Source organism: Melanostigma gelatinosum (assembly GCF_949748355.1).
Source record: "Melanostigma gelatinosum genome assembly, chromosome: 23".
Taxonomy (NCBI): Eukaryota; Metazoa; Chordata; class Actinopteri; order Perciformes; family Zoarcidae; genus Melanostigma; species Melanostigma gelatinosum.
The window spans coordinates 10,892,994-10,907,100 of NC_136656.1; the positions used below are offsets into that span (position 1 = coordinate 10,892,994).

The following is a 14,107-nucleotide window of genomic DNA, read 5'->3' on the forward strand; positions in this document are numbered from 1 at the left end:
GATACGGTGTGTGTGTTTAATGTACCTTATGTATCCGCATGATTGTTTTCATGCACAATCTTGATGAATATTTATTATTTTCCTGATGAATTTTAGCGTGCATGCACTCGCATTTTCTTGTGTTCTCTTTACAGCTATAATGACCGAGAAATGTCGAGTAAAAAAATCTTCATTAATGTCGCTATTTTAGAGCATTCTATTGAAAGAACAGATGTATGTTTGTTTTGTTCTTCATGCTGTGCCTGCATCCAGTCCTCTGTTAGCAGACTCTACTTATTAACCAACGGGACAGGAGCTAGAAGAAAACGTCCTAATAGTGTCGTTTATGAACGAAGCAGAGGGAGCCGAGCACGAGATCGACTGTGGCAGCTTAACCGTGGTTGTCTACAGGAGGTGACTATTCTATGACGGCTTAAAGGAATCGGTTGATATTTAGTGAAATTAATTATTCACATTGTTTTTGGATGAGTCAGTTGAGAAGCTCAATACCACTCATGTCTGTACGGTAGATATGAAGCTACAAAGTGTGGGTCGGGAAACCAAAACGATGAGCTGATGCTAAAATGCAGCCGAGAGGAAATGCAGAGTTGGACGATGACTCTCAGCGACCACTTTCACACACAAAAAGTCTGATCCATTGTCGTTATGAAATGCAAAAATATTTACGAAAGCCAGTTCAACCAAATATAGCTGCCGCGATCTACTGCTCTGCTCGCACATTAAACTATTCCGTTGTCGACTTCCTTGGAACACGACTAAATCTTGTAATCCGTAGCCAGGGGTTTGAATCCGGGAAAGATTAGCACAGCTCTGCTGAAGGTTTAAACTCTAAGCTTATTTTGTGTTTTTGTAAATCCTTCAGAAAGCTCAGGTTGTATCCCCGTTACTGCTGCCACACAGATTCAAAGGAATCCAGGAATGTCCCTTTAAAAAAACCAATAACTTCACCTCTTGACGGAGATAATACAGATCCCGTGTCTCTCTGCTGTACTGGACATACTGTATTTCTAACATCTATCTGTGTGTGCAGGTGCCTCTGTGTATCTACCGTTTGGTTGCAAGTGTCTGGTGGTGTGTGAGTTTATTTTCAGAGCATCCTCCCCAGCACCACTCCCTCTCTGCTCCTGGCTTCTCCTCTGAGGATCTCCAGGAAGCCCAGTTTAGTCAAGAACTCCAGCCTGTGACGGTCTGTCGGCTGCACCTCGCAGAACACACCCTGAGATCCTATACACACAGAAGAGAAATGGTCATGAAACATGTTCAGGTCAAATGAAGATCTTTCCCCCAGCAGACAAATACTCTTGTACATGAGGTAAAGGCAGAGGTTCATAAAAGAAGAAATGCATCGTAGAGAACCGGTTAGTCTGAGGAAGCCTGTCAAGGAAAGTTTGAAAAGCACAGAAATTCAACATTCAGGGCTAATGTCAGCAGGCAAGCCAACACATAATCAAAACAACTGAATGTAATGGTTGAAAACATCTACAGGCAGCTTGACGTTTTTGCTCTTCTGTTTAGCTTTGAGCCGGTGAGCATTAACCTTAATATCGAACTCGAGCCCCCCCCCAGACAAGGTTTCGCATGCTGCACAGAGGTATGTAAATATTTTCCACAACATTTCATTATCTACCATATACTGCACTTTCATATTTGTTTTTTTCAGAAGCGACGGTCAATGGCTCCACACCCTGTCCTTACCGTTGGCCTTGAGCGCAGCGAGGAGGGCGGTGAGCAAGGTGCGGCTGACGCTGACGTCCACCAGCTCCGGCAGGGCGTCCAGTCGCAGTTGAGAGGGGAAGTGATATAGGAGAGTGTCGGGGTACTCGCCCTGGTCCTCCTCCATCAGCTTGATCAAGTCCTACACAGAGGAAAGGACACAAGGTCATTCTCACAATGTGTTACTGATAAGGTAAAGTCCTGGAAGTTCACTTTGTCCTATTCAGCTTATTTGATTGGGCATTTGTCTTGTCAGAGTTCGTTTGATGGAGGATTGTGGAGAAGCGTTTGCCATGCATATTCCTTTGTTGCTGTAGTTTTCAACAGCTGCCACTAGATGCTACTAAGGAGCCATATTTGATCGATTGCACCTTATAAGAACACAAACTAGTGTCAAGTTACCCAACAAAATGATATACAGACACTAAAGAGACGAATAATCATTGTAAATTCAAATTGTTTTAGCTAAATTTAAATGCCTTGTATCAACAGCCTCTGCTGTATCCGCTGCTTTTATTTTGCAGACAGACTTCTGTGATCCGTCTAACGTACTTCCTGTCTGAGTTGTTCACGAAACATGCGTTATATAAAACATATAGCACACATATTCAGAGTCAGTGACACGAGGAAGAAAAGTAATGACATAAAAATCCTGCTGTTATGTTCCCATGGCTGGTAAAGCAGGAACAGATGCCATGCAAACACTTCTACCTACATACACCTGGGGCTGCAGTGTGAATGATGTCAGTGTGCACCATGACGCACGCACTGGTCAAATGAGTCCTCCGCAGATGTCAGGCACTGACGGAGCCGGCGGTGTTGCTCACCACCGGGTCTGTTTGGCTCTTTGCTTGAGATCAGTTTGTCATGATGAGCAACACTGTAACCAAGTGTGTTGTCGCCTCCCATCTTCAACAAAGATGCTGTACTAATGTCAGTGAAATGTCCTATATTCACAACGGTGTACTTATTTTAAATGACTTCATATGTCTGATCAATAAAGAGGGGGTTATTAGTCCGTCACAGAGGGATCCAGATGGTGTAATTACAGGTACGTCAAAACATTTGTGTGCATCCTTTCACCTGTATGTTTATAACTCTGTGTGTGTATGTCTGCCCGTTACACTCGTCGTTCAATGATTTCTTCGACTCCACATATTCACCTGTGTGTTGGGGAGTGTGTTGCCCCCTTTAGGTGGGTATTTGTCCCTCATGGCAGGTATCCAGCTGGCCTGGCACCGCTTGGTAAACGAGCGGACATCGAAGATGCCCAACACACAGCCGCACACACCCAGCTCATCCTCCAGGATGAAACAGTACTCGGGGCACATCGCCAGGCATGGTCCAAGACATCTACGGAAATGAAAAGACACTAGTCGTTGACAAATATGTGAGTATAGTATTCAAATACGATAAATATCCATTGAGGATGTGTTTTGCCATGCAGACGATTACTCTTTCTCCTTTCCATCTCTCAAACACACCTGTCTCCTATGACATCTGGGTGAGCAACACTGGACTCTTGGCCACCCTGAGTCCTCAGGTGGAGTTGGCGCACCATCCGATACAACTCCAACTACACATGCAACAACCGCACACACGCAACAACCGCACACACGCAACAACCGCACACACACAAAATGGGAAAAAACATTTTCAAAATATTGTCATTTGGAGAGATGACTGATTTCATGCCCCGGACTATTAGGCCATTTGTTTCACCACAATAGTATGTAAATCTGCAGGTGACTGAATAATCTGGGTGCTTTAAGAACTCTACGTTTGCAACATTTCTCCATTTCTTGCAGAAAATTCCATAAATTTTCCATGACTTTCCATCACTAAGTCAGAGTTTATGCATGACCAAAAAAAAAAGATCTTCCTTCCTGGTTCGTTTCCCTTTTTTCTGAAGGGGTGAATAGTGTGGTTTCCACAGCAGCTATGCTAACATTTTGCAGTGATTGTAACTGTACAAACTAAATATTCCCTATCTTGAACACACTTCTTTGACTTCCATGATATTCCATAAATGATCCTGTCGTGAAGTGTGAACCGATAACGTGTCGGTGTACCTTGTCCTTGCCGTGGTAGGGCCTCACGTTGTAGAGACGAGAGGTTGGGAAGAGAGGAGGAGGATGAGTGAAGAGTTCATTGCTGCTGCCTATTGGGAGAAGCATCTACACACAAACACACAAAAACAAACACGGACGTTAAGCAGTTATGAAAGGATTGAACTTCAATGACACATATTAATAATTTAAGAATAAAAACATGCACAGTAAAAAACAAACAAGATTAATTTAAAAAAAACGATGGAAAATGACATGTTATACAAACACACCCCCTACCTGCACCTCCCCAGACACGCCCCCTTTGAACGCCCACGGTTCTGATTCCAATCCCAGCAGGTCTGCCCCCGTGGTCTTCCCACACCCTACCACAAACCAGAACCGAATGTCAGTCGGGTGACATCATGTGGTTAGGGCCAATAAGAAGCCAGTGCGGACGGTAAATTATTGCAGTTAAATCAGGTTTACATCTTCATGCCAGCGTAGAAGTTTACTGTTTTGCAGCATTACAGCTCCCAAATAAATATTTGAAGCATACGTGGTGGTTCAGCTTTCACTGCACTATTACCTGCTGAGCTTCACGAAGGTAATTGGAATTGCTTGTAGTTACCGGTAGTTGTTTCAGGTGTAGACAGGGAGACAAAGAGTTCAAAGGTCATGCCTACTTACAGTGGAAGCAGTTCTTCCAGGTGTCCATGGTGGAGCTGTCAGTCAACACTCGTCCATCTGAGTGAGACAGGTGAGTGGGTGGGGTTAGATCATGTATAGTATGGTAGTATAACAAAGAAGAGAAGAGCATAGGCTATAGTATACTACATAACATTATAGTATACTGAGCTAGGATATGCTACACTTTAAGTATTATTGAGTAGTATACCATAACATACTATTGGTATAACACTATACTATATATATATGTATTCATACATTTTAATTAACTTATTATCGTATAAGTATTGTAGTACAATACAGTCAAACACATATTATTCTGTATTCCAATGGTTTACTTATTCTCTTATACTCACCCAGCCAGCATATGAATGCTTTTGCCACCAGAGCCATGTTCCTCAGGTCCCACACATAAGGGTAAAGGTCATAGAGCACAGCCCTGTTGGCCCCCCCCACCACGCTGCAGTGGAGCTGTGCGATGTCTTCACACAGGGACAGGACCCTGGAGGAGCGGCCACGCCACTCGTCGATCTGAGGACACGCAGACAAAGTACAAAATACCCTCACATTTATGAATCATGCGCTACACAACACTAAAATCTACACAAAACAGACACCGACCTTCTGAGGCGGTGTCTTCTTGCTGTTGGCGCTGACCAGGTGGCAGTTTGCTTTCAGCCAGTTCAGGTCCTGCAGCAGTTTCTGGGCAGACGGGCCATGCTCATGGGGCAGATAATACAGACCAACCAGCAGCCACACCTGGGACTCACTTAGTAGGCCCTTCCCACCACAGAGCCCCCAGCCCTGGGCCTTCGGTCCCCTGCCTCCGCCAGAGGGTGCGCCAGGCCTGGATCCTTGAGTTTGGTGATTGGGTTGACGCGGCTGGTTTGACCTCTTCCTTTCCCCCTCTCCTCCCTCCGTCTCCCCCTTGACTGGTGACGGCGGAGGTGAACTGGAGTTCAGGGGGAAAACTGGGAGCTTGGCAATGGCAGATGATCCTCTAAGGGTGGAAGGGCAGTCGGATCTGTCCGGAGTTTTGCAGCGAGTTGTTGAAGCGGAGGAACGCTGGTCGGCTCGTGTGCTCTGCCGACCTGTAATGATAAAAGACATTTTAATATGTGGCAACCTTCAAAAATTCAGTTTGTGGTCAACAGTGCTGAAACATTGCAGTTAAGCTACAAAAGGGGTGATGACGGTGACTGAGCAGGTAGATTATTTGTGACAGAGCACCAAATCATAGTGTTTTACCTGCTTGTAGTGGTTGGTTGAGTTCCTCCATCCAATCATGTAGTGCATCAGACAGAGCTCTATCAGGACAGTATTCACACTCCTCATCTAGAGCATAAATAGAATTGTGTTATTATATGAGGATACTAAATTACTCATATTCACACAGTAAAGAAAAACACTCTTAAATTCCTTTGCGCTATCAGTCTGTGATGTTCATTACATTCCAGTTGGACGGGTTTCGGTGGAAAAACCTCCCCAGACACACACATACCACACATACCACACATACTTCTCCCTTATCTGAAAATACACAACGTATCTTGCTGGTCTGTACTTCCTGTTTTTAGATCATTTCAGTCAAATTTGTACAGCACTACAAATCATAAAGTTCAATCCCTCTCACTCAAAAAGTAATTACTTCACACTACCCACCCCCCCCCCCCCCCTCACAGCCCTACGCCTCATTTCTCCTTCCTCGCTTCTCATTTCTTCCTTCATCGCACTGCACAATTATTCCTCCATCGCTGACTCTCCACGCTCGTTTCTAGAACAATGTCACACTCGACGGTGGTTTTCTTCATCCAACTCCCTCGTGTGCTCTTTCTTTCTCTGGTGGAATTCTCATGAATTTGACTGCGACAGTAAAATCTAATGCAAATGTGAACCAGACGTCCATTACGGTGATGCTATTACTAGTACAGCTCCACTATCCTAAAGAACACAAGGTTTCACAGTATACTTCAAATGTAAAGCAATTGGGGAATTGTGCAACTCAGTATTAAGGGAAATATTTTTATTCTGTGACTAAAACTGCTTATTGAGTAACTTTGTCCAGGACAACAGATGCAGTAATATCAGACAAAATTGTGTGAGTTGCCAAGCAACACTGGCTCGTTACACAGGAAGCAATGGGACTAACTGTACATGGCTCTGATCTGGCAGAGCCAATATTAGTTTATTAACTTGGGACATCTCCTGTCTCATTACTGCTACTTCCTCCTCCCTTCCATCTGCTCATTAAGCCTTTCTGCCCCATCGTTGCATCCCTCTCACCTTTCCTCTCCTCTTTCCCAGCTCTGTACCAGCTCCCCAGCGAATGGAGAGGGATGTAATTGGCTTCAAACTCGCAGTTGGGGTTGAGTAAGAGGCCTCTCAGGTGGCTCCTCAGCTGAGGATCTCTGCCCTTAAAAGGCCCCAAGAAGAGACGTCTGGAGTCATAGTCATTGGCGTGCAGGTTGTCCCAGATGAGCGGAGGGCGCTGGAGCACAGACTCCACCTCTGCCAGGCAGTCGACAGACAGCTTCCTGGAGATGACCTTACTGCCTGTGGGGCCGAGGGTGGAGAGAAAAGGTTCAAAAAAGGGAAGGGAAGGGAAAAAGTGGGAGCCTAAAAGGTTAAGAAACACATCTGAGGGAGACAAAGGGGGACTTAAATTAACAAGTTGGTGCAGTGGGACAGAGAAACTGGGACCAGAGAGGCTAAGTGGACTGGTTGCATTTTGTAATGAGAATGAATGAGTCCAGCAGTTGAAGCCAGACCAGATTGAAGAGGGCTAGCTGATGCTCAAGACTAACTGAATGACGTTCAGACAGACGAGTACAACAAACTCACTGAACTCTCTCTCCAAATGAGAATGCCAACAACCGCTTTGTTGCCACGCAACAGACCGTTGTGTGTGTGCGCTGCACTCCTTTGCTGAAATGTGTGTTTCTGGCTGCAGCCGCTGTGGAGTTTATACTGTGGCTACATCTCCGTGTTGTTGCCTTGGTGCTGTTGATCATTTATTGTTGTTCATTTCCGTTTAATCGTCTTGAATTTCGTCTTTTTTTGGGGGTTCATTTTAGTGAGGCTACACTGAGGAATGTTGTATCGGCTATTTATTATTGTATGCACAGGCTGCCAAGTGCCTTCTATGGAAATGGAACTGTTGGTTTGGACGTTAGGGCTCATGTTGCTGGCGTTGTAGTACTCTTTCTACCTCCACCTAGCTCACAAAGAGTTAGAAACATATCAGAAGAACTGAAAGACAGTAGATGACAAGTGTGTACATGTGTGTTTCTACGGTAGTTCCATGTGGTGAGGGCGGATGTGCATTTAAATCGTTTTCTGGTCTTTAGAGGAGGTTGTGTGCGCTTATATTAGCCAAGAGGTTGCAGGTCAACTAATGAGACCTACAGTAGAAAACGGACTCTGGTTTATGTCTGCAGGAATACAGCCACATCATCATTTAGATCATGGATTTCTGACAATTATAATTGTTTAAAATCCTGTAATTCATCTCAATAGATTTTGTGTTCATGCTAACACTTGTATGCGTCTCACCCGTCCATATCACTGTTATGTTGGGGAGCAGATCCTCTCCAATAGTCTGCAGGTAGGGAGACTTTGAGACACTGGGAGAACACAGAGAACCACAGTACTCTACAGGGAGAGAGAAACAGAGGTATGTTTCATTATCAGTAAATATCTGCCCGTGTCACACTTTACAAGGTCCTGTGCGCCACAAACATTCTCATGCTACTCAGCTCAGTGCTCCTACCTGTAGGGCAGAATAGGAAGACGGGTGGTTCTCCCAAGAACCGATAGATGTCATTGGTTACAGTGACCTGAGCATGGGCGAATGACGAAAAGGCCTCGCTGTCGGCCTGACACATGGAGTGATCGATGTCATCAAACAGAATGGCGAATGCCTGGCAACCCAGGTCTGATACCTGGAGGGAGAGAAGAGGTTGTGTGTGTGAGAGAGAGAAAAACAGACAGTTTTAATCGTTATCTCACTGAGTCACATACCTGTCTCAGCTTGCGTTTGAGTAGCGTCAGGTCACAGGAAGATGAGAAGACAATGTCCTGACCGGGAGACAGGGCGTAAACAAACCTCTGGCCTCTCGACTGGGCCTCCCTAATAAGAGTACGCAACTGACCTAAGAGCAGGAGGGGAGGAGAGGCAATGTCTTGAATTTGAAATTCAAAATGCGACATAATGAGACTCAGTCGCCAGGCCTTTCCAAAAATGCTGAAACTACGATTACAAATATCTGAGCATTGAACTGCCCAATGTCCTCGGGTAGTCCTGGTACAGATCTGAAAGAAGTTAGGCTCTAGTCTGCAGTCAGCCGGCAACTCATCAAACTTGGTATGACTTGGATGCACACATGTTCTTACCCTCCTCTTCATGAGAGTAGACTTCTCTCCACAAGAGTCTGTGCTTCAGGTCATCCTTCGGGCCGTACAAGTAGGTGTTCAACCCCCAACTTTGCATCCTGGCACAGAAAGACATTAGCAGGGGAGGTAAGGCGAGGGAACCTCTTACTGAAGTGTCGGGTTAAGTCATTTCATTGCGAAATCTGTGAATCTGCAACAAGGGAGTCAGCAACCACTTTTGACAGTAGCTTGATTTTATATATATATATATATATATATGAAGCCATATGCTCAGCTTGGTCTCCCCGGAGAGAGTGAGGGGAAGCTGAGAGAGAGGCAATGACAGATGGAGGGAAAAAACAACAACAGAAAAACATAGATCCACTGTATTGATCGTGGGGCTCCATGGCCGCCTCAGTTACAGGAAATGACCTCCTGAATTATAAATAGAGCATAGTACTAGAAGTGAAACAATAGCTGCATCACACACACACAAACACACACACACACACACACACACAAACATGACTATTGCTCTCTCTGGACATGGACCAGCTCTTATCATCTTTGTCATTCGTGGGTGGACCGTGTTCTCACTCTCTCCCTGCTTCTCTTCCTGGACAGATGGTATGCAAGTCGCCTCCACAGAGCTGCAACCTACCTCCTTCAAAACACACAAAACAGACACATACACACATACTGCACACATATTCACACTCGCAACCCTAATGTGCCAAACTTATGCAACACTCATTGTATGAATTTTGCCTCCACCCCACACTTTATTTTATAAAAGACGATCTATAAATAAGCCTGGAGCGCACACACTCAGCTGAATGACTTCCTCATGGTAATGCATGTATCACCTGAAAATCAATAGACATTTAGGGCCACATTATAGTGACTTGGTTTTAGTGACTGATTGTATGTTTCTACAATATAAATTATACTATTTATCATAACATGACAATGATTTGGTCTGTATCTTTAAGAGCAGAGGAAACAACGTATCTCCGGGGATGTAGTCGGCTGTTGCTATTGGCTGTTGAACTACAAAACTGTGTCACAGTTCCCAACAGGGATGTACGTCGCTTCACTCGTTTGTGAGATCAGTGTGCCATCAACAATGAATTGGTCCCCTACTAAGTACAAGGTGTAAACATGGGGTAATATAAATGTCCATGAAAATGGAATGCCACATCACTGCTGTAGTTTTCATGAATTTATTTTTCACGAGGAAATGATCTTTCAGTGTTCCCCTGTAGTTCACTGTCCTGGAAATAACAGCGAGCTGATTCCAGCTGAAAGAGCTTGTGTCTCTTTGGTGGATGAAACTGTGGCAGTCTGAAGAAGGAGCTGCCTTGGTTTTGTTTAGTCAAGACTCAAAGAGACTTGACGCATGACCCTGCTGACTTCTTGGATGCTGATTTGATCTAGTTTTGTTCACATTTGTTATGCTGCCATGATGCCTATTATGGCACTCCACTGGTATCGCTCCACACAGAGTGTGGCTGTGCTGAGCAGCTCCCTGGTGTGAAGGTCTCTGCATGGAAAAAAAGATGTCGCTAAATAAAGAACCTCGGGCACAGCCAAGGCTTCCCTCTGTAAAGACTACGAGGACACATGCATTCTGTGTTAGGATGATATGAATGTACTGATACCAGTTTAAGGACGTGGTGAATAATTTGTTTTTATTACCATTCATTCATAGGTTTTAACAAGGCAGAGCGTGCTCGAGTTTTAGTGACCCATGGTCATCTTAACCTTCAGAGGCTTTTCAACCCCAAGCATCGCTATCTGGAGGAAAACAGTGAATATTTGTCCTGTTAAATGAACGGACTTTAAGATTCTGAACATCAAAAGGCCTGGCGCTACAGCTGAGGCTGGACTTTATAGAAATTGACCGTGACATAGAAATTATAGATATAGACTGATGATGGCAGTAGATGCAAAATGATCACCAACGTGATTATGATTCATCCTTGGGGAAACAGAATTGACTGAGACGGTACCACAAATGTTAACCTCATGTTGCCGCTAGAGGAAAAGTCAGGGGACTGCCAACATCATTAGGATTCATCCTATGGGGACCCTGAATGTCTGTGCAATATTACCTCGCAATCCTTACAGTGTTTGAGATATTTCAGCCCATCTTTCATCCTCTTTCTCCTTCCACTATAACAAAATGCAGCATCTGCCCCTCCCTCTCCCCTTTCTGTCATCCAGAACTGAGCCTCGGGACTGAGGATGAGCCTGCCCTTTGCTGTGGAGTCATTCTGCATCAGTGATTTCTCTCAGGTCTGCCTGGCACTGATGTAGAGGCGTGCAACTGGATTCAGCCCACAGGCGTCAGGTCAGTAGCTCCTGAGCTTTCACGCTATTATGTCATGTCGTCGCTATTTTGACAACCACGCGACGAGGTTAACAAGACTTATGCATGTCCTCACATACAGAACAGTACATGCAGGCCTGTAGACACCAGGTTCATTACAGTTGACGGGCTTACCATTGGAAGAGAACCTTCCTCTGATCGATAGTCCAAGGCCGCCCATAGAAACCTGTGGAGTAAAAAAATACATATGGCTTTATCTTTGCTGCAAATGCAGATTTCCCCACGCATTTCATATCCAAACAGACATATGCACCGTGGCATTCCAAAGCATATATCGTATGTATGACTCCACCATTTTTTTTAGAACCAAGCTCTGCAGCAATTAATCACAAACTGGACAGTTAGCAGCTACTGGACACAGCTACAGTTCTGAATGTATGGGCACATAAAACGATGCAAGCTCTTCCAGCGCTCGCTTGGTCACATCCCCTCTGTGTTTGGCAGAGGCAAAAATCACCTCCAGCTACACTCTCCATCACATGTTCTATATTTAGAAATGGGAGCATCTCCAGTGTCCCGCTCCCTCCTTTGTGTGTTTGAATAAGTCTGCAATGTGTGTCTGTTTCCGCGTGTGCGTCTATGTCCGTGCATGTGCACGTGTGTACAGTATGTATACCATAGTGAGACGTGAATCTGATCTACCAACAATCCAGACTGCTTTCTCCTGCATGCACATGGCCTTTTGGTGTGCATGTGTATGACACCTGTGTGTGTCCTGCAGAGTGCTCCGAGCCAGACCTATATACTAACTCTATTGGGTGCCACCATATTGGACTGAGAAACACACACATATGGTGTGTGTGTATGTGTGTGTGTGTGTGTGTGTGTTAAAGCTGCATGATCTGTCATACTTTCAATATCATTGCAATATATATTCCCACAATGAACACAACCCAACGGGCTGTGACACCAGATTATATCAGCATTATAGAGCTGGAAAATGAGTGTTGAAACAATTTAATTAAAATATTTTGCAAAAATTTTAAGAATCAATATTTGTTTGAGTCATTTACGAACAAGAAATGCAAGACATTTGCATTGCATTTTACCTTCCCAAACATGGGGGTTTGCTGCTGTACTCTGTTCTATAACACTGTGTTCGTTGGATGTTTGGGAATGTGCGTGTTTTGGACTTGTTGGTCCGACAAAGCTATACATTTAAAGTTGTCACCTTTGGCTCTGGTAACTTGAAATGTGCATTTTTCACTATTGTCTCACATGTCATAGACTTAATTATTCAAATAATTAGCAATAAAAAAAACTGACAGGCATATTTCCACTTAATTTTCAGCATTATATGGATCCTTTGTAAACATTGCCAACAGTTTTGACAAGGCACCTAATCATCTCCATAATTACGCAACCCAGTTTAGCGTGGTATCGAGACTGCACTATAAAAAGTAACAAAAGTTAGCATTGAATATATATATTTATATATTGTTTTATTTGTGCAGTCTTTTGATGATTTAGAGATTCAAAGGTGAAGCTGACAGAAATGATGAGAATAGATCTGTTTTTTCACCTGTTCTCGCTATTCAGGATTCTGGATTGTTGTTGATTTTTCCACAAAAAACAATATTTCTTTTTGTATTTTGTTTGTATATTTGCCGCCTAATTTCTTCATATTTTGTGTGTGCGTTTGTGAGGTGAGAGGGTAGGTAAAGGCACAGGTATGTCACAATTACCACCTACCTTCTTTTGGAATTACCATCATGAATTTCTTCTTCGCCATCGTCTGCAGTAATTGTAAACTGCGTTGTCATTGTCATTAATGTTACTACTACCAACACTGTTATTGTTGTGGTCATCCTCTCCTGTTCTTTGTCAGCACTATCCTCATCACATTCAACATAATCAATCTTCATTTTCATTTATTTGATTGAAGCTCTCAAATAGTCTTCATTCATAGTCTCATCATTATCATCACCACGACTATCCTGTCACAGCATCTCCATCAGCATCCCTGCTGTCATGTCATCCCAACAATATCGTCCCAGTCTCCAGCCGTCATTATCATAATTACCATCTCAATCATCATCTTTGCCTTCACCATTATTGTCAATAGTCATCACACCTTCCTCATTACCACTGTCAGCATCTTCATTACCACCAGTATTTCATTTCTTTAGGCTGCAGCCTTTGAGCCAGACATTACTGAATCCTTTTCACCGCCTGCTCTTTGATCTCCACTTCAAGCCTGGCTAATCTCCACCACATCATCTCATAAAGACCTTTACATCCCATCTGTGTTCATACACACGTTACCACTCCCGCGCCCTTCGTCCCCTGCAGACGGTGGCAAAACAATGCTGAAATGTAGGTCAAACGGTGGTCTGTTCAAAATCATGCCCCATAGGGAAGAAAAAAAAAAATCACATGATCTAACAGGATGTCAATAATGAAGTCGGTCGTTCTTACCTTCCACCACCCCACAAATAAACTGCTTCTTCTCCTCCATGCTGTCCTCTGCCCCGCTGCCTCCCTCCGCGGAGGACGAGATGCTCTCCCCGTCTGTGAGCTTAGACACCGGGGATATTCTTCATGCTTCTCCTCGGTGCGCCTCCACCTCCTCGTTTCCCCTCTACAACGCTGGGGCTCTCGTGCTGCGTTCACGTGCTCAGCGGAAGCACCTGTTTTCTAGCGCTAAACGCTCATGAAACCTAATAACAAAAGTCACCCTGAGAAAGAGCTCGTTTGGTGGTTGATTTAATACAGCGAAAATTATAATAGAGATATACCTATCTTACTTTCTGCTGTGGTGACAGAAGTTAGGTTTATTGTTAAATATTATTGTATATAGGATATGTTAACAAAGTGAAGTATTTTTACAATAAAACCGCAGAATTAAACAATAAAATAGGCTAAAATAAGGAGACATGACCGTGAAATAGGC

At 44.0% G+C, this 14,107-nt stretch overlaps 1 protein-coding gene across 1 annotated transcript; it reads right to left on the minus strand.

Moving 5' to 3' along the window:
• Positions 1-996: 996 nt before the first annotated feature.
• Positions 997-13,682, minus strand: LOC306796233 (protein O-GlcNAcase). Its single transcript, XM_079295070.1, has 17 exons — positions 13,633-13,682; positions 11,329-11,380; positions 8,844-8,941; positions 8,472-8,602; positions 8,221-8,392; positions 8,004-8,102; positions 6,735-7,004; positions 5,700-5,786; positions 5,073-5,542; positions 4,808-4,982; positions 4,452-4,508; positions 4,062-4,147; positions 3,786-3,890; positions 3,198-3,289; positions 2,877-3,066; positions 1,696-1,855; positions 997-1,224 (listed from the first exon to the last, which is right to left on the minus strand). Exons 1-17 carry the CDS (start codon positions 13,670-13,672, stop codon positions 1,088-1,090), a joined length of 2,421 nt encoding a protein of 806 aa, XP_079151196.1. The 5' UTR covers positions 13,673-13,682; the 3' UTR covers positions 997-1,087.
• Between the last annotated feature and the right edge of the window lie 425 nt (positions 13,683-14,107).